The following is a 21,441-nucleotide window of genomic DNA, read 5'->3' as shown; positions in this document are numbered from 1 at the left end:
ATTCAAATTATTTCATTTATATAATGTCGAAGTATAGGTTTTAGGAAAAACATAAAATTCATAAGCAAATAAATAAACTTTATTCTTCACAGTTAAAATAAGATATTTAAAGTGTTTTTTAGAATTCAAGGACGCTTAATGACAGTTATTTAAATCATCAATAGAAAATAATGCCTCGAGTAAGCTCGCTCTTGCAATATTGCTTGATATCAAGATATCTAGCGGAATTACATAGATTGTGGCGTCTGTACCGGTAGATCCAAAATGCCTCTCGGTGTGGTACCACGCCTGGAGAAACCCAAGGCCGCTCGTAGTACACATAAGCCTGCATCAATAGTCCTCTTTCTGTCCGCATCATTGCCGAGTGCAGGATTAATTTCCACGAGATCAATGGCACGAAGTCGACCCGTCCCGTGAATAATTTCCATCAGCTGGATAGCTTCTCGGAGTGTAAGGCCGCCGCGGACTGAAAGTTAAATTTAGTAAATAATATGGTACAACCTTATTTCATGCAAAGACATTTAAAAAAATATTTTTATTTATGATAGGTAGGCAAATTTTTAGATGTAAGATTAATTAGATACGCATGTACATTCGTTTTCAGAATTAAAAAAACTTTAGGGTTCTCTATGTTGATGTGAAAAATGCAATCGTAAGAAGTATTATCTAACTCTAATTTTTATTTTGCGACACCTACCTACCGAAATCGAAACTAAGAAAAAGAGACCTTAAAAATCTCATATATATTCATGTGTAAAACTATTATTAACTAAGCTGGATTCTCTTACATTATTTATCGAGAATTGCTTAACGCGATTTCGACGCGTCGGCTCACAATACTGGGAATCGTAGAAATAATGAAAGCAAATCTAGATAGGTCCATAAAATCCAAGAAACATATTCCATCACAAGCAAAAATTTACCCAAACATAATTGTCGCTAAAGATTTGCTGCTACGTCAAACAAAATGAAGAAATTAGTTATTTGTTGGTACTAACCCGGAGTGCCAGTGCTGGGTGCTTCTAACGCATCCAAGGAATCAATGTCGAAGCTGACGTGGATTGGTTTCTTTCCTTCAGGATCAATCCGGTGAAGAATATGATTTATGGATTTTTGGATGCCGTGCCTGTTAAAACGATTAGAGGTTACAATTTATGTAGTTTTATTTAATATCAAGTGTCTATTAAATCGTGATAGAATGGTACTTACAATGTAATTGGTTTTTTTATTGTATTGAAAACATATATTTTCTTTAAAGAAATAATATAATTCTGTTTTAAAAACGTTATTTTAGAATCATGAATACATTTTAGAGTTGCTCTAGACTATAGAAGGGTCGAAGGAGAGTAGTGTAGACCTTTTGGAGATGGACTATATTAAGATGATCACTAAGTGTGTATGTAATATTTTGTTGCAATATTAATATTTTGATTTTGTTTAGCAATTCTACATAGAACTAGTCTCACATTTGTATATTTGTATTATATATATGTATTATACAAATAGGCAAAGTCAAAATAGTGCCTTTTTTCTGGCCTTTTTTTTTGGTAGCTATTGAAGAGCTAGATTAGCTATTAAAGAGCTTAATGTTATCATTAAAAAAATGTAATATAAAAGAGCTTGTTATCTACTTTTGTTCGTGTTATCGCGTAGTTAAGTTGTTACACGTTATTGTGGTCGAATTTCGATCACTTAGCGAACACCAGTACCTAAATTTTTATTAAACAACTTTAATTGATTGAAACTATTTTTTGTATTTATAAATAAAAAGGCATCCCTATTCAATGAAATCGTTTTTTAAATACCAAGCCAAAGTGATGTAGCACTTGGCAACATTTAATTTCAGCCTGGTGCGCTTAGTGATGTAAATATTTAACTTACTCCTCGATATCTTCCATTGCAAATGCGGGCACGTCGTATTTTTCTATTGCCAGCCTCTCGTATTCGTCTACGGATCGCAAGCCGACGTATCCTAGATTCTTTATAGAAAATCTGTAAAGAATTTTCAGATTTTTTAAATGTAGAACGTATTTCAGCTACAGTCATAGTACACATATTAATGTTACTTAGAAAATGTTATATTATTTTTAATTTATTATATATTATATATATATTTACATTTTTACACTATTTGTGGTAATATGTAATGTAAGTCGATTAATTTTAGAATTGATTATTGTTTTTGCTAATAAAAAAACATTAATACAATTGCAATGCTAAGTGTAAACGCAATATATTTGGTAGTTTTCAATATCAATAAAAAGGAAATCCGATTAATGATTCTTTATATCTTGGGCCGAATCAAAGTAAATATTGAAGACAATTTACTTAGGAACTTGCCAGTCCATCGTCGGTAAGTAAGGCCAGTAGTCCGATAGCTCCTTGACGAGCAACGCAACAGGCATGCCATGAACTGAGCCGGATTCTGATGTTTTGTTGGTGTTGATGTCTGCGTGTGCGTCGACCCATATGAGGATCATATCTTCGTTCACTCTGTAGTGACCATCAACGGTTCCTGATAATATTTAAAAATCAATATCAGTCAATCAATCATTAACTGAACGCATCAAACTTGATTTTGAGATTGCGAGTTCAAATTCGGGCAAGCAGAACTAAACTACGTGTTTTATTATTCTTCTCATGTTCGGTGGTGAAGAAACATATCAGGAGGACAACTGCTTGTATTGGATGAAAATCTGCCATATGCATCAATTCGTATGGAAGACACATTAGCCAAGAGGTGATTTTACTAGTTTTTTAAACAATAAGAATACGTCATTTCAGAACGTAAGCGTAGCGAATAGAAATATGGAACAATTGGAAAATTTAAAGTAGATATTTTTTTTCCACCGTAAAGGGCACATATTTAACGTTTTGAATGATAGCGTTTTTTGTGTTTTTATCGTCTTACCAACGCCAATTGAATGGTCGCCGCCAATAGTGACAGCTACTCTCCCATCGTTGAGAACTTGTGATACTTTACTGGAAAGATTCTTATTACACGCTGATACCAAAGGGAGATGCGCCATATTATCCACATTTATTGGTTCATTGCATGCCGGGATCTCAATATCACCGTAATCTTTAACATCCATTCCATCTGCGATCATAAATGTTAAAGCAGCATAAGTATTGATTTTGCGATTGATTTATGTGATAAGGATACTATATTTTGTTGATTAAAAATGCCTGTACATAACTGTTTAAATATTTTTAAAATTTAACACTAAATTTGTCTGTAACTTCAATAGTTATTAAGAGAAGAACGACTAATCTTTGATAGAAAATAGTAGATATTAATAAAATGTGGGATTACCTTAATGACATTTTTTTTAATATAAAGAAGGTTATAACAATGATCAATATTCTTTTTAAGCAAATTCAATTGTTTTTCAATTCAAAATGTCTTTATTCAATATTGATTCATTTACTAATAGATAGGCAAAGTAAACACTACCATCGGTTCGGCAAAAGGAAGTACACATACATAAAAACAATCGGCGTTAGAAACCCGGCGTTTGGGTATTTTTTAATCTTATTTTATATTTTTTTTCCAAGTTTAAATACCAGAAAGAAATAGCCACGTGTGAGTGAGAACTAACCGTGTACATTGCATCCCCACAAAAGAGTTACTGACTCTATGTCAACATAATATTATTTTTACTCACCAATTTCCTTGAGTTTTTCAATGAGTCCTGCTGATCTAATAGCAGCCGGTGCAATACTGACTCCATACTTCTTCTGACCCTTTTCAAACGGTACTCCAATGATGCCCACTTTTTTTAAGGGCTCCCACTTTTGACTCATATTTCTTACGAAAACTCTAAGGGAATTCATTTTAAACTTAATATTATATAAAGCACATAAATATATTAATACTGTTTCTTGTTAAGAATGATACTCTGACTGACATTTTAACTGATAATTTGCTTGAGACCGAATATTTCATATTATCTCGGGAAGTCAAAGGTTAATGATAAATATTTTTTCTATGTTTTTGCATCATAATTATCTATAAACACAGATATTAACGCTTTAGTTGATTAGTTGAAAAATGTTTAGTTTTATTCATTTATTAAGGATCTCCAACAAAGAATACACACTTACGACACATTACATCGTGGAATAATGTTTTAAAATATGTGTGCTACTTCAGTTATACGAGACTACATTAAGTTCATAAAATAATTACTTTAAACAGAATAAAAAAATAAAAAGACATGGTACATAGTGGTACTCAATAAATTAACATTACAAAAAGGTAAGAAAATGGTTATTAAAACTATGTTGATCAAATGTGACTTTATGTACATATTACAAAACAAAATATAAAATTTATTTACATAAAAAAATAACGAAAATAATAATAACAAAACTAAAAAAGACTTTCAAAACAAAACTAAAAATTCAAAACAAACATTATGTAGAAAAGAAAATATAAAATTTACTGGTAAGGGTTTTTGCAAGTTACCACTTTTGTACAAGAAGGTGCACTAAATAATTTGTTCTACAAATCTACAAATAAACAACAATACTTATTACAATTTTTTCTTAGTTTCGGGTTGCAAGATATAAAAAAAGTGATCGTAAATGTCCTTCTCCTGGGATAAAGTCTACTATCCTCTTAAAAATAATAATAATTTGGTGGATGGATAATTGTTACCTACCCAGACCAAAGTGTACTGTGAACTGCGAGCGTTGCAACTTTCCTCCTATGGCATTTTAGTAACACAGTGATAAATATATATAAATGGTAGTTTGTTCTATTTCAAACTACACCTACACTTTCATTTTTAATTGTTTCCGGAGCATTAATACAAATAGTAATAAGTATTCATCATGCTTCGATTTATAATTAGCTAATCTATGCTAATCTTAATTGGAAAATTGGCGAAGCTATTTTAATTTCTGTATGGATTCTTACTAAGCATACTATTTAGACCATAATTATAAATAGCGGTTAAAAACAAACATTAACTTGACGTGATGTTTAAAAAGAAAAAAATAACGATAGAATGGTTAAAGTACTAAGTTTGTGTTTATTTTTAATAAATATTTATTCTATGTTACAAAAGGAGAATCTTTTTCGTCAAAATTTATAGCCGACATCAAAAAGATGGAGCATGGAAGGATCAATTCAGGCTTTTTTGCATGTTCTTAAGATATGATGATGTCAATAGCATTGTTAATCGAGAACCAACTTTGATATTTTTTATGATTAGAACTGTCATAATGCTCTAGCATTCTACTCAGTGTTGCTTGCAAGGATTTGAATCCGCAATCTTCGTTTAAGATTAGGTAATTTTTTAACATTAAATAAAATAATTCCTTAAATAACTAATTTATTAATGATGACTTTCGTTACAATGATAAGAAGATGATTTTCACATCCCGTTGCCCAGACACTGTTACTTTTTTTTTCTTTAAATTCTAAAACTGAGTTTAGGTTTGATTTTTCAATCCATTGTATGTAGGGACCTATGACAGTGAATATATTGTAGTTAATGTTCCTACTCAAAACCAAAGAACCGGATGTGCTCGCCGCAACGCCTACAATGACATTTTTATATAAAATCGGCGCTCCTTCACCAAAAGGCTCTTCGTAAGTAATCGCTGTGTATTCAATTCCACAAATACAGTAATACCATTTTGGATTCTTGCACGCTATTTGGTGGTAAGTTTGCTGTTGCAAGACGAGCGCTTCAGATGCTCCAATGGGTCCATATCCGACCATGAGTAGTTTCTTGTCTTTCAATTCAGACGCATAGTAATTACCTATGATTGCACTCTCTAGGAAATAATCCAGAAAAGGCTGTACAGTAAAAATGAGACCAATGTTACTGTGCATTTGTTTGATATTAAGATTTTCTTCTTGAATGTCCAATATAAAATCCGCATGTAATTTCGTAAAAGAAACTTTAAATATACTATTGTTATTGACATTGTTACTAAAGACTGCAGTTGCGACTGCAACGTAAAGCGGTACAGGGTTTATGCACCCTCCTGAAGTTAGTACCGTCATCTTATTTATTACGGTCCCCGTGCACACATAATCCTTTTCATGATTCAGAACAGCTACAACATATGGATGCTCTTCAGCTAATGCTTCAATTGTCTCCCAGTCGCTACTATTCGCTAAAACTATAACGCTTCCTTTGTTCAAAACTAGCATTATGAATAATGTGATGCCATGTATGAAAAGCATTTCTAGGAAATATAAATATTTCTAGAAAAAATAATTCATAAGTAACATTGTAACTGACAAATGAAACTCTTTCTGACATCAAATGATTTATAATATTCGTTCAAGTTAAGAAAGTATTTTATTTCCTTATTTTATACTTTTGTTGTTTTAAAAAAAAAACTAAAATTTACACAGATGTAGAAAAAGTAATTTTAAATATTAAAATTTCGATTACCTCTCTCTTACGGCGTTTAAATAATGTTTTTTTTCCCTTTTCTGGCGATAAATATTTTTTTAAGCCTAGAACATTTGCAAGGGCATCGCGATATTCGTATTTTAATAAACAACTTAGACGTGTGCCTTATCATGTTCATCTTGAACGTCTTGTGCGAAGAGCTCCACACGGGGATGAGTCTTGAGTGCTATTAATAATTTTCTGTTTGCTTAGAACGCTATGAATTTCAAAGAGCTCTCAACCTTAATAAGTGAGATGGATTTCGAGGGAAATTGGATGTAGGTTAATAGAACTGGCAAAGGCAAAATGAAGCGAAAGTAAAGCTATTTTTTATACGTTAATTTTACTCGAGAAGCGTTAAAACGCACATAAAATCACTAAGTAAAATTGGGATTTATTTAATTCCAATTCCGGGAGTAGTTCAAAACAGCGAATGTTTATTTTAATGACACTTCAACCGCTCATTAACCTTTCTAGTTTGGAAAGATTAAGTTTATATTTATATTGGAAATATTTCTGACTTTGCATTATTCATCAAACTGTATACAGATGTCATCCTTAAAAGATAAAAGTCTACGACTAGAAGATGTATCGAAACTGATCATGGATGCTAAAAACTTTATTATATATTTGTATTTATTTCAATTCGTCTAAAACTTTAAAATAATAAAAATACGGTTTCTATTTATGCGATATATTCGTATAATATTATTCGTTTATAACCATTAACCACATAGTGACAAAACAAGAGAGCTTTAATGAGTATATCGGTGACAAGTTTTTGGAAACAACAACACAAGCCAAAACATCGCGAACCAATCTTTGATCTTTACAAATACTCGTATTCCATAAACAAAGCGTTTTTAAAGAATGATATCAATTGAAGTTAGTCAGTCACTATGCCAGCTATATTCCAACTATCAGAAACTAGTTCCAATAAATATCTCAACAATTAGTATTGTAAGTAAAATAAACATATATATGTGTATATCTTGTTTACTAGGATAAGATATTTAAACATGATAATGTTTGCTCTTATTAATATATTAAAGCTTTTTTTTAAACTTAACTTATTGATACTGTTGTGATTTTTTTTGTACAAATTTTAAAGATCTGCGAATCTTAAATACCGGCTTATAATTCTCTCACCATTTACGTTGAAATAATAATCTATTAATAAAAAAAAAAAATTTACTTTTCAATAAATATAAAAATTAATAATATTAAAAAATAAAAATTAATAATAAATATAAAAATCAAAAAATTTACATATATTTACGTGAAAATATGTACCTATATTATAAAAACATATTGTATGTATGTATACACATGCTGAAACTATAATCTATCACAATGTATAATTGCCATTATAATCGGAGTAATAGTTGATGTGTGTGTGCTTGTTAAGCTTACCTAATTAAAATATTAACGGATATTAGACATTTACCAAAATATGTTTAAACTTTTTGATTACTATGCGCATCGTACAAGTTAGTAGCATTTCAAGAAAACTACCAAAGTGATCGCGATGATGAAGAAACCGAAAGCGAGAAGTTTTCATGTAAGTAAATTGAATTAGACTTTTGTTTAAAAAATATGAATATTTTAGCACTTTAAAGCACTTGTTGAATTAAGTTAGCTGCGAAAATTAGGGAGAAATGAATGCATTTTTACTAATTAGTTCTTTGAGTTCAGTACAACGGACACAATACTTAAAAATAATATTTTTTAAACATCACTAGCAAAGTTAAATAATTTATTTATTTTATTTGGTTCTACAACAATGTGTACGTACACTGATTAAAATAAAATAACAATCAAAAATCAATATCTTAATCTAATATATATCTATATAGCATCTGCTTATATTTAAAACTACGATAAAAAAATATTTATATATATTTTTTTTTGTAAAAATATTTATAAAATAAAAAAAATATATATGAAAAAAAATGCATCAATTTAGACATCATTTTTGCTGCCCAGTACGATCCTTTTCAGAGATGCAATGGACGTAACATTTAGACACTCTTTTGATACTCATCATAAACATTATACACGTGTAATAATTAGCTATGTAATTTAATATTTGTGCGATGCTTTGGTTTACTATCAATCAATCAATCAACAGCCAATCGTTGTCCACTGCTGAACATAGGCCTCTCCCAAGGTGCGCCAAAGCTCCCTGTCCTCCGCCTTCCGCATCCAGTTGGTGCCCGCCACCTTCTTAAGGTCGTCGGTCCACCTGGCTGGAGGGCGCCCTACGCTGCGCTTGCCGATTCGCGGTCTCCACTCTAGGACTCGTCTGCTCCAACGGCCATCGGTCCTACGACATACGTGACCAGCCCACTGCCACTTCAGCCTGCTAATTTTGCAAGCTATGTCGGTGACTCCGGTTCTTTTCCGGATAATCTCATTTCTGATCTTATCCTTCAAAGATACTCCGAGCATAGCTCGCTCCATAGCACGCTGAGCGACTTTGAATTTGTGGACTAGTCCCGCAGTTAGTGTCCACGTTTCGGCACCGTATGTCATGGCAGGTAAGACGCATTGGTTGAAGACTTTCGTCTTCAAACATTGCGGTATAGACGACTTGAGGACTTGACGAAGGTTGCCAAATGCTGCCCATCCCAAGCGAATTCTTCGATCGGCTTCCTTCTCGAAGTTGTTCCTACCGACTTGTATTATCTGTCCTAGGTAGGTATATTCACTAACAACTTCGAGAGGTTTCCCCTCGACGTATATCGGTCCCGGCACGACATGCCTATTGAACATGACCTTGGTCTTGTCCAAGTTCATACCGAGACCGACACACCGGGAAGACTCGCCTAGGCTACGCAGCATTTCGGTGAGTTGTTCCAGCGACTCTGCTATGATGACGATATCGTCGGCAAATCGAAGGTGTGAGATGTACTCGCCGTTTACATTGACTCCATACCTAGTCCAATCCAGCGTTTTGAAAACGTCTTCCAACGCGTTGGTGAACAGTTTCGGGGATATTACATCCCCCTGTCTCACCCCTCTGCGCAGTTGGATCGCCTTCGTCTTACAGTCCTGGATGTGGACAGTCATTGTAGCGGCGTTGTACAGACATCTCAGTACCTCGATATATCTCCAATCGATATGACATCTCTGCAATGAGTCGAGCACTGCCCAGGTTTCGATGGAGTCGAAGGCTTTCTCGTAGTCCACAAATGCCATACACAGCGGCTGATTGTACTCTTCGGTCTTCTGCACAATCTGCCGAACAGTATGGATGTGGTCCACGGTGCTGTAGCCTGATCGAAAGCCGGCTTGCTCTGGGGGCTGGAACTCGTCAAGTCGTCTGGCGAGACGGTTCGTGACGACTCTTGAGAACAGCTTATACACGTGACTCAGGAGGGAGATTGGTCTGTAGTTTTTCAAGAGGGTTTTATCACCTTTCTTGAAAAACAGTACCACCTCACTCCCGCTCCACGTTTCCGGGGTCTTGCCATGTTGGATGACGGAATTAAAGAGGCTTGCTAGCTCTTTCAGGACCGGAGTCCCGCCTGCCTTAAGCAACTCTGTTGTGATTCCGTCATCTCCCGGAGCTTTGTTGTTTTTAAGCTGTTCTAGAGCCGCCCTAATCTCTCCTTGGTCAACGACCGGGAGCTCCTCGGAGTAATGGCGCATAAGAGGGGCGCGCTGGTCATCAATACTGATTCCCACGGGTTTATCCGATCTTGAAGAGAACAACTGCCCATAAAACCTCTCTACTTCTCCGATAATCTCAGGCCTAGAGGTAACGACCCCACCATTTTCAGTTTTAAGTTTTGTCAGACGCGGCCTCCCAAACTTGCGAGCGAACACTTTCGATCCCCGATTTTGCTCAATCGCAGCCTTGATGGCACGGGTATTGGAGCGTCGGAGATCGCGTCGCGTCAGCGTTTTTATTGTTCGGTTTAAGGCCTTATCTGACAAAAACGATGGTAGTTCTCGTCGTTTTCTCATGAGCTCGAGTGTCTCAGCAGAGAGTTTTGGTGCGTTGTCTCTTCTCTGTGGCGGAAAACACTTGCGGGATGTGTTTTGCAGTATTTTGACCAGCGTGTCGGTTCTCTCATCAATGCTGCTTATGGTTTCCAACGCGGTGAATTGATTTTGAAGTTCCATTTGGAACTTTTCGGAGCCTTGAGCAGCTTGGAGCATGGTAGGTCGGAGAGTAGACCTCATCATTCTCGATCTTTCGGCTTTTAAGTTGATATTTAGAGTGCCTCGAACCAAGCGGTGATCACTTCCGGTATTAAACCTGTTGATCACTGAAACATCTCTAAATATGTGCCTTTTATTCGAAATGATAAAGTCTATCTCGTTCCTTGTCACGTTATCGGGGCTTCGCCAGGTCCACCTCCTCTGAGGCTTCTTTTGAAAGAAAGAATTCATCAAAAAAAGCCCCTGCGCTTCGAGAAAGTTTACCAGCATTTGCCCCCTGTGATTTCTGCAGCCCAAGCCGTAAGGTCCGACTTTCGATTCACCGCTATCTTGTACTCCCACTTTAGCATTAAAGTCTCCCATAACAACATTGTAGTGGGCCCTCGAGGTGTCGTTGAGGGCCTTTGCGATGTCCTCGTACATCGCTTCGACCACATCATCAGAGTATGTCGAAGTTGGCGCATATACCTGTACAACCTTCAGGGAGTACCTGTCGGAAAGTTTTAGGACAAGGTACGCTACCCGATTCGACACACTACTGATTTCCACAATGCTGCTAATGAGATCCTTTTTGACAAGAAAACCGACACCACCCTGGGAGAGGTTATCACCTTCGCGGAAGTAGAGTAAGTTACCGGACTCTAGAGTTATCGTGTCCTCCCCCTGTCTTCGGACTTCAGATAACCCCAGTATATGCCAGTTTATATGACTTAACTCTACTTCTAATTCGGCGAGGTGATGGTCCAGCCTCATCGAGCGTCCATTATACGTTGCCATTTTCAGTCGTTTTATACGGTAGCCTGCCGTGAACCGGTGATTCTTAGCACCCCCTGCCCTGCCGATACCGCGACCGCTACCTTGGTCGGGCCTAGCGGGCTTGCCGGTAACTGGGGGCCTTTTTTTTGGGCGCATCTGCCATTAAGGGAGGGGTTTGCCCATACTCGCCGCGCTGGGCAGGCGTGTTGGCGAGCGCAGTAGGGGGTAAGATGTTAATGGGAGGGGGGACGCTGCTGCCCATCCCCCCTTTTCCCCGTCCCTCAGTCGCCTCTTACGACACCCACGGGATGAGATTGGGGGAGTACTATTCTAAGCCGGTTACTAAACAAGTGTTAATTATTTGACCTGGGTTTTAAGTTTCACACCAGATTGTGAAACTTAAAAGTAAGCTTTAGTAATAAGTTTGAATTAAACAGATTTCTACGTTCCAACAGATTTGAGTAATTTGCTGAGCTGGCAACTAAAAGTTAAATGTTCAATAATTTTTATCTGAATGGACTCAATTCTATCGATTTGATTCTTAAAGTTACGAGACCAAGCTACGCTACAGTATTTTAAATTACTTCTCACCAATGCTTTGTACTTAACAATTTTTGTAGTTGGTTGCTTGAAATTTTCTGGTGGTAGGATGCTAACATCCGCCTGGCTTGTTACCACCGTACGCATGGTGAAAAACTCGTGAAGTGGCTTGCAGCCGCGTTTCGAGGTCAGCCAGCGTACAGCCAGAGCCCGAGCGAGTATTGCCGCGATGGGTGTTGATCCAATGGAGACGGCTGTTGAACCAATGCCGGGGGAATCTGTATTGACCTGCCGGACAGGGAGACCCGAAGAAACGGCTGTTCCGCTGGCCGCCCGTGGCATAGTACAGGGGCCCGAGCGTGCCTAACCAGCTCGTGAGGCTGCCCCATCAGGCCACGCATAATCTCGGGGTGGACCGTCGTGCCGGTTGGCGACCGGTAGGTGGGGTCCCGGCGGCCACTTCCGGGGGGGTTCGGGGGCCCTTCCGTCCGGCGGGTCAGTGTATTTTTCCTTTTGGCAACCACTTGGGGAAACACGCCTCCACACTTTGCCCATCCCTATCGTGGCAATACATCGCTCGCTTCAGGTCTCTTTTCCATTTTATTTTTCCCAAATGGCGCAACAAAACAGAAATAACGGTCGTACAGCGGTGCACACCCAAACCATACCCTCGCTGTTTGAGGTCGAGTTCTCTAACATCCGTGGACTCCACACTAACCTCAACGCTGTCCACCACCATCTCGAGACAGCACGGCCAGCAATGTTGTTTCTCACGGAGACACAAATACTCCGTCCTGCCCATACCAGCTACCTTAATTATCCCGGCTACACGCTTGAAGAATCCTTCAAAGCGAAAGCCGGAGTATGCTTGTTCGTCAGGACGGATGTTTGCGTTCACCGACTGCGCTGCTTGGAGGACCCCTCCTTCTCCATGTTGGTGGTACGTGTGGACCTGGTTCGTCAGAGCCGAGTCTACGTGTGCCTCTACAGATCCCACAATGGTGACTTGGAGACAAGCCGATTATTTGACCATCTTAGTCGGGTGGCAGATGCTGCGCAAGAGCAGTTTCCTAACGCGGAATTGGTGTTTTTGGAGGATTTTAATGCTCACCACGAATCATGGTTGAAATCCCTCAAAACTGACCATGCTGGAAGGACTGCTCATGCTTTTGCTCTCACACATGACTTGACCCAACTGGTTGATCAGCCCACCAGGATCCCAGACATTGATGGGCAAGCACCTTCTCTACTGGACCTTCTGCTGACTTCTCACCCGGTGGAATATCAGGTTGTGGTTCAGGCTCCTCTTGGCTCTTCGGATCACAGCCTTATATCTACCAGAGTGGCACAGGCCAAGCTGCCGTCACTAGCGGTATGCAAACGTCGCGTTTGGCACTATAAGTCGGCGGATTGGGACGGTATGCGCGATTACTATGCGTCGATCCCTTGGAAGGAACGTTGCTTCAGTGGGGATGACCCGACAGCTAGTGCCGCTGCTGTTGCTGACGAGATCATGTTGGGAATGGAATACTACATTCCCAGCTCAGATCTCGTCAGTAGGAGTACGCGTAACCGTTGGTTCACTCGTGAATGTGCCGATGCTGTATCATCTAAGCAGGCGGCATATCGCAAGTGGATCAACGGCTGCATTAGCGGGTCATCTAACATTGACTCACTGAAAGCAAACTATAATAAAAATTCCAAGTCCTGTAGAAAGGTATACACGAGAGCGGATGCACAGCGCATTGTACAGATTGGTCATGAACTTGTTTCGCATCCTATTGGCTCCCGTAGCTTCTGGCGTCTGACCAAGTCTATGCAAAACAATTTCTGCCAACCTTCGCTGCCACCGCTCAGAAATCCGGACGGATCGCTAGCTCACAGTCCGCAAGAGCAAGCTGATCTCCTGGCTAAACTCTTTGCCGACAATTCCGTCATGGATGATTGTAGTGCGCTGCCACCTACAATACCTTCATGTGGCCATACGATGCCTGACATCAAAATCAGACAACGTGATGTGCGTGCGGAGCTGCAATCACTTGATGTACGGAAAGCTAGCGGTCCCGATGGAATACCAGCCATAGTGCTGAAGAAGTGCGCAGCGGAGCTGTCTCCTGTGTTAACGCGCCTGTTTCAAATTTCTCTCTCTTCGGGATGTGTGCCGGAGGCTTGGAGAAGAGCTAATGTGCAAGCGGTTCCCAAAAAAGGGGATCGGTCAGTAACAGTAACAGCCTGTAAATGTCCCACTGCTGGGCTAAGGCCTCCTCTCCCTTTTTTGAGGAGAAGGTTTGGAGCTTATTCCACCACGCTGCTCCAGTGCGGGTTGGTAGAATACACATGTGGCAGAATTTCGATGAAATTAGACACATGCAGGTTTCCTCATGATGTTTTCCTTCACCGAAAAGCACGAGATGAATTAAAACAATGAAACAGAAATTAAGCACATGTAAATTCAGAGGTGCTCGCCCGGGTTTGAACCCACGTTCATCGGTTAAGATTCACGCGTTCTTACCACTGGGCCATCTCGGGATCGGTCTGACCCGGCAAATTATCGGCCAATAGCTATCACCTCAGTACTTTGTAAGGTGATGGAACGGATTTTAAACAACCAACTGATCCATTACCTAGAAGATCACTGTTTAATTAATGATCGTCAGTACGGGTTTCGACCAAAACGGTCCACAGGTGATCTTCTAGCGTACGTAACACACCTCTGGGGTGAAGCTATCGACAAGCATGGAGAATCGTTGGCTGTCAGCCTCGATATCTCCAAGGCTTTCGACAGGGTCTGGCACAGAAGTCTTCTCTTCAAGCTGCCGGCATATGGTCTGCCTGCTCAGCTATGCACCTGGATTGCCAGCTTCCTACACAAGCGTAGCCTTCGTGTTTTAGTTGATGGTTGCGCTTCACAATTCTATGTAGTGAATGCTGGGGTCCCCCAGGGATCTGTGCTATCTCCCACACTCTTTCTTCTGCATATCAATGATATGCTCTCTCTTGGGAACATACATTGCTATGCAGACGATAGTACAGTGCATGGTGGATACCACGGACGCGCAGTGGCTGGGCGGGCGAAATTGAGGAGAGGCGGAGGGATCTTGTCATTGAACTCGATAGGACGTTAGAGCTCATCGCTAAATGGGGCTCTGATAATCTTGTTGAGTTTAATGCCAAGAAAACACAGGTATGCGCTCTCACGGCGAAAAAGTCAACAATTTCCCCTCTTCCCTCCCTCTGTGGTACTCCGCTGGTGATGCAAAGCAAAATCGCCATGCTGGGGATTGACGTTCGCTGCGACCTTAGTCCAAGGGATTACATCGAGGCTGTTATAAAAACAGCTTCACGGAAACTCGGAGTTCTGAACAAGGTGCGGCGTTTTTTCACGCCACAACAACTGTGCCTGCTGTACAAAACACAGGTACGGTCTTGCGTGGAATATTGCTCGCACCTTTGGGATGGCTCCGCTAAGTACCTACTTGAGGCCTTGGACCGGTTGCAGCGACGTGCCGTACGCATTATTGGCGACGTAAAGGTCACAAACACCCTTGAACCTTTACAATTGCGTCGTGAGATAGCAGCACTGAGCGCTTTCTATCGACTGTATCACGGCGAGTGCTCTGAGGAATTATTCTCTCTAATTCCTGCTTCCCCCTTCCTTCTTAAGTCCACGCGAGCTGGTTCTCGATGTCACCGCCTAACTGTGACATTAATTCCATCGCGAACAAAGAAATTTGGCAACTCCTTTCTTTGTCGCACTTCCAAAAAATGTAATTCCTTACCAGCTCACGTGTTCCCCTCCTCTTACAACCCGGGTTCCTTCAAACGAAGCGTGAAGAGGCATCTTGCGGGCCGGCAAGGCGGAGGCGGCTAGTGCAGAACGTTTTTCCCGTCTGTACTGGCCGTCGTCGCGTTTGGGCTCTACTACCACTTACCATCAGGTGGAGTAGAGTTATTTGCCCTCCCGGCGAATATATAAAAAAAAAAAAATTCTAAGATTCTCTTATTAAAAATCCTTGATGCCTTGAGGGCTAAAATTTGAATATGTTTGTCAGATTTAAGTTTTTAGTCAAAATTTATACCCAGATACCGTATTTCTACCTCCATAAGAACTTCCCTGCTTACATTATAAACTGTCGGTTTTTTACTTTTGTTTTTTGTGAATTTAATATGCTTATATTTTGTTACATTTAAAGCCATTTTGTTTTTTAATAATTCCATTAATTTTTTAAAAATATTATTAGGTTTTTTCATTTATAAATTCGTGCTGTTCTCTACTAAATATTGCTGAATAACTAACTTATATGTAAGTGGACATTGTTTTAAAATATTGTAATCAGAATTAATTTCGTGGTCAAGAATGCACTACAACATAAGAGATTTCGAATTCAGATATGTATTAAAAACAATGCGCTTAATTTTGAACAATTAATAAGATTTAATTATTGATGTAAGAAAAGTTTACAAATGTGTAAACATTTTTGTTGTGTAATCGTAATGTGATTTTTTTTTATTCTTACGGCACGGTCAATGTCTGAGAATTAAAAAGAGAATAATATTTGTTTATAACACTTTAAATAAAAAAATTTCAAGGCAAGACCTTAAATCGGGCGCGTAGTTTATGTAAAAACATTTTATCTTTAATATTTATGTAAATAAAAGGCAAAGAACATAACAAGTAACGCCCTGTTAGAAGAGAAGACCACTTACCATCTTATTTGCAAATAAATTAAGCATTTTAATATCACCCACAACTTTGGATAAGGCGCTACCGATTCTAAGTCAGGAACGGACCGTTAATCACATCTGTTTTCGCAGAATACACTCTAAACTGAATTTGCCCGGGAAAACCCGACCCTGCACTGCGGACTTTGTACGTTACATACATATAGGGACTTAATAAGAATTAGTTACACGACATTCGCTAGAGAGATATGATGCTATGAAGCGTTCACTTTTTCTGGTCGTAAAATATACTAAGTTTTTTCTCATGGCTATAATATATACCTTACTTTAGATAAAACTTCTTCATCGATAGTCCCCCGGGAGCCATTAAGGCGGATACGGCGATTTTATAAACTTGTCTGAGAACTTTAACTACTATTTATAGCACAGTGTTTGGTAAATAAATATTGTTTTTTGTATACAAACAGAATCATATATTGAAGGAAAAAATACGGTGTATGTGACAGATAAAAGTATCAATGATAAAACGTCTATATTATAATCGTATATAAAATTATGAATTTGAATACGAGTTTGTTTGTTTGTAACATTTGCCTGCTTGTTGTCAGTGGTACAAAAAAGGTACCAATCATGGTACCCAACACTTGCCCCCTCTCTATAAGTTGTGTCTGGATATTTAGATTTATTTTATTCGTAAGTAAATGTATTAAATAGTTAATAACGGCTCAATTTTAATGATTATTATTATTATAGATACTACGTAAAAAAGTTGTCGTGATGCAGGTTTCTGAGCCAATTTGTAAACTGCTTGTTGGATATAGTGTGTAATTGTGGTTGATATGTGTAATTTATAAATAACAGTAGATAAATTAAGTATTTCGTAATGAAATCGTTGAAACTTGATTTTGAGATGCTGGGCAACTGTAATAAAAACTATAAGAGATAATCATCGATTTATGTACTAATGAATCGATCGGTATTATTAAAAAAAATTATTCATTAAAAAAATACGCAAATCAACTCTGACATTTTACGATCAAGTTCTGCATTGATTTTCGAATTTATTTTGAAGGAATAGCTCAATATTAATTAATAAATGCATTAATAATACATAATATAATTCCTAAATGGGACGAGGACGAAAATATTTCTTATATTTAGTCTTTACTCTTACGATTTAAAATGTCAAGCTATGTAGTATGTATTCGATATATTTTAAATAGAATAAAAAATATATAGGAGCAAAATTAAATATTTTATTTACCTTTTAGTTGCAATAATCCCGTTCTACATGTTAATAAATGTCAAACGAATCGAATAAGCCACTTTCGACAATACTATTTTCCAATTACTAATGTAATCGTGTCAATTCAGTGGATCCGATTTAATAACAATCTACAAATGGACAATTAAATGTTCGCATTCGATTTCTATACACATTTTGTTCGATGACAAGAATATTATAACGAAAAATTTCTGGTTTTTTTAATGTATATATATATATACATATATATATATATATATATCTTGGGACATTTTTCATACACGGCCATCTGATCCCAAATTAAGCTTGTACAAAGCTTGTGCTATGGAAACCAGACAACTGATATACTACATATATTACTTTTCTTTTGTAAATAAATACTTATATAGATAATTACACCCAGACTCAGGATAAACGGACATGTTCATGCACAACCTTCGTTTCGGCGTGAAAGGCAAGTATCTACCAACTACGCCAACCGGCTCGTCGAATTTTATTTTTTAGTTAATTGTGAGAAATATTCTAACTTCATATTGATAAAAATAATTTATTAAAGAAATTGGACTTATACTTAAAATTAATAACTCAATGGTTATTTTTTGTCAGATATATTATATATAGATATAACACGTTTCTGACGAATATTATGTTTTAGGAAGGCTGACTAATAAATTCATCAACCTTTTGTAATGACCTTCGTCCATAGACACGGCACTGCAAGAAATATAAAGTACGGGATAAAAAATCTGTGATATTTTATTTTATACATAAATATATGTAGTAAAGAGAGCAAACAGTTTTGACAAATCCCCCTACAAGTGAGTGCTACACGAACCGGCTTAGCCTAAGCCCTACAAACTGTTACCCGACATGACTCATTCTATTAAGGTGCTTTAAATGGAAGTGAAAATATAAGTGAATCATAGACAATCAGTTTTTTTTCGTTTGTAGGAAGCTTAAAACTTGCGTGCGCTAATAATAAGGCAATAATTTTACTTTCAATTTTACTATTGCATTCATTATTTAAAGTAAAACATTCTTCTTTTAACAAATAAGTTATTATGATTATTATTTTATATAGGTAGATGGTTAGTGTGTTTGTAATAACGCTGTTTCGCTTTCCCTTCAAACCGGAACACGATAATTATTATATTAAAAAATTAATATAATAATTAAATAATAATAAATAATATAAAAATTAAATGAATATAATTTTTAATCAAGCTTTTATTCTCATTCAACTGTATGTTGCTCCTCGATAAGTGTTGTCACAAGTGGCAGAATAATTGATGAGCGGATGGTAACCACACAGCGAAAAGGGTAATAAATTGGCATCTGTATCGATAAAATTGTTAAAAAATATATTCTAATAAAAAATGTTTTGCATTAAAATATTCACGAAATGATTCTAAATTTCAATATAGGTATTTATATTGATATTACAAACTAACCGCAGAGAATTCGCACGGGTACAATTAAGCTTAACCTTTACTCCCCGACTAACTTAACTAACTTAAGGATTAAGGCTTAGACTACGTTTGCATAATATTTTATGCATTATGTAAATGCATACCTAAAGCAATTTTGTTAAAGTATTTCGAATTCGGAAAAGTAAAAAATAAATAAAAATAAACCGTTCAGAATGTGAATGTATATATATATATATATATATATATACATATATTATATATATATATATATATATATATATACATATATATATATATATATATATATATATATATATATATATAAATACACACATTATTATTTGTATATATAACTAATGATTGTATAACCAATGATTTATATAAAACTAAAATAATTTAACATAATTTTTGTTGGAACAAAAATATTGTGAAAATACATAAACACTTAATTTCAAAAGATATACAGACAGAATATAAATACTTTGAAAGCTTTCATTTCGATAAATCAAATTATACAAAGGTTGTGCTGTTCAATTTGTTTTGAAACAAGTCACGTTTTACGTGGAAAGAACGCGAAAATTCTGTCTAATATAAATAATGTCTACTGCTTTTATATTGATGATTATATATATAGTTATGTTATATTAACTTATGCACGCGGGACCGCTTACCTAGATTTTATTTATTTCGGGTTAATTTCGTATCAATTAGCTACTTTTTAGAGTTTATTTTTTTTATATATATTCAAGTCCTATCATCGTATCGAGAATAAAGAGATTGTAGAGAGAGAAATTAAAGACAATCATGAGTTTATGAACACAATAAATATCATCTAAATCGCTTCAGTAACGTAGACGATAAGTGACAACTATATTAACCTTTAAGTATTTTATAGAGCTGAGATGGCTCAGATGCTAGAATGGGTAGAGAATAAGCGAATATTGCGGTTCAAATCCGTCCAAAAACCACTGAGTATTTGCTTTATTTGTGTTTATGATTTCGCTTATTTTTGGCGGTAAAGCAAAACATGCATATTTCGGATAAAATTCTGCCTGGCATTAGAGCAGCGTGTCACTGACCTATGATTTTTTTTTAGTTAAAATTATCAAGGTAAAACGGACACTGGTATATTCGAATACAACCTAATTAAAAAGCAATTAAACTTCAAAAGAATGTAATCTATACTGCCATTGTTCTAAGTTTATTCGATAGAACGATCTACGTATCTGTGCAAACTTCATGATACCATTGTTTATTGTTCTCCTTGATCTATTTGATTGGTAACATTATCCATTTGGTCAACGGAAAAAACAGAGTTAAAAGATTGATACTGCAGTGCCATTCAGTAAAAATTCCTTTATTACTCACCCGTTAAATGATGACAACAGACATACTGTGATATACTATTTTGATGCGAGTTTTCTTGAAATGTTATGATTATAATGGTCAATGTCGCATATCACTTTCTAACATTTCACGACCATTTTCTGCGGTGAGTTTCGACTTACTGAGCCCTTTGAGAGGCGTATTGAGTCTATTTATCTCGCTTTTTCGTGCTTCTATAACATTACATACTTCATTATAGATATATTGGTCATTATGGATTATTGGTCGTAATCGTAAATCGTAATCGAAAATAAAATCATGTTTAGTTAAGTTTTCTTTTTCTTATCTGCTTGAAAAATGACTTATATGAGTAATTATTATTATAGGACTCGATATTATATAATATAGTATCTCTGGGATAGCCCAGACAATTTTGACCAGACGAATCCTCGAAATACCATAAAAAGAGGTTCTTGTAATAATTTGTAATTAATATAATGTTCCTCTTAGATTTGTTTTACTGTTTAATGATGCTAATTATTTGTTTTATTCCTCGTTATAACGACATAGCATAACATTGCTTATATTATTAAAACACTCATACTTTCATAATAATTTATATTTAAGCAAAAGTGTGAATAATAGTTTCGAATGTAAATATATTTTATCTTTATCGCCAATATAAGCGGAGCTATATTGATGAAGCAATAGATCTGGCTGCTGCAGTGAATTTCTATCCGTTAATTCAAATCTCTTGAATTCCGAAACTCCTAGCTTTGATTTAATTTAGGTCGTATCTGATATTCTGAATATTGGTCTGGCTAGATATTAATTATCGACTTATAAAGCGATT

The 21,441-nt window shown here is 36.6% G+C and overlaps 1 protein-coding gene across 3 annotated transcripts; it reads right to left on the bottom strand.

Moving 5' to 3' along the window:
- Positions 1–57: 57 nt before the first annotated feature.
- LOC126777913 (arginase, hepatic) lies at positions 58–20,766 on the bottom strand. 3 transcript variants are annotated; one of them, XM_050501232.1, is made up of 7 exons: positions 20,631–20,766; positions 3,669–3,823; positions 2,912–3,100; positions 2,329–2,515; positions 1,882–1,992; positions 999–1,126; positions 58–466 (listed from the first exon to the last, which is right to left on the bottom strand). In XM_050501232.1, the coding sequence occupies exons 2-7, from the start codon at positions 3,805–3,807 to the stop codon at positions 228–230; spliced, it is 993 nt and encodes a 330-aa protein (XP_050357189.1). In that variant the 5' UTR covers positions 3,808–3,823; positions 20,631–20,766; the 3' UTR covers positions 58–227. The 3 variants fall into 3 exon arrangements, with proteins under 3 accessions (XP_050357189.1, XP_050357198.1, XP_050357181.1); XM_050501241.1 differs by lacking the exon at positions 20,631–20,766 and adding an exon at positions 4,668–4,814; XM_050501224.1 differs by lacking the exon at positions 20,631–20,766 and adding an exon at positions 3,912–4,089.
- Between the last annotated feature and the right edge of the window lie 675 nt (positions 20,767–21,441).

The sequence above is a fragment of the Nymphalis io genome, chromosome 2, assembly GCF_905147045.1.
Source record: "Nymphalis io chromosome 2, ilAglIoxx1.1, whole genome shotgun sequence".
NCBI lineage: Eukaryota > Metazoa > Arthropoda > Insecta > Lepidoptera > Nymphalidae > Nymphalis > Nymphalis io.
The sequence above is the reverse complement of the archived record's forward strand: the minus strand, read 5'-3'. Positions and strand labels throughout refer to the sequence as shown.

Excerpts from the sequence above, each read along its gene's own strand:
- LOC126777913 (XM_050501224.1), bottom strand. The coding sequence starts at position 3,949 with ATGAAATATTCGGTCTCAAGCAAATTATCAGTTAAAAT. Across the intron at positions 1,993-2,328 it reads ATGGACTGGCAAGTTCCTAA|ATTTTCTATAAAGAATCTAG; the intron begins GTAAATTGTCTT and ends AATTCTTTACAG. Across the intron at positions 1,127-1,881 it reads GCAATGGAAGATATCGAGGA|GCACGGCATCCAAAAATCCA; the intron begins GTAAGTTAAATA and ends TCGTTTTAACAG.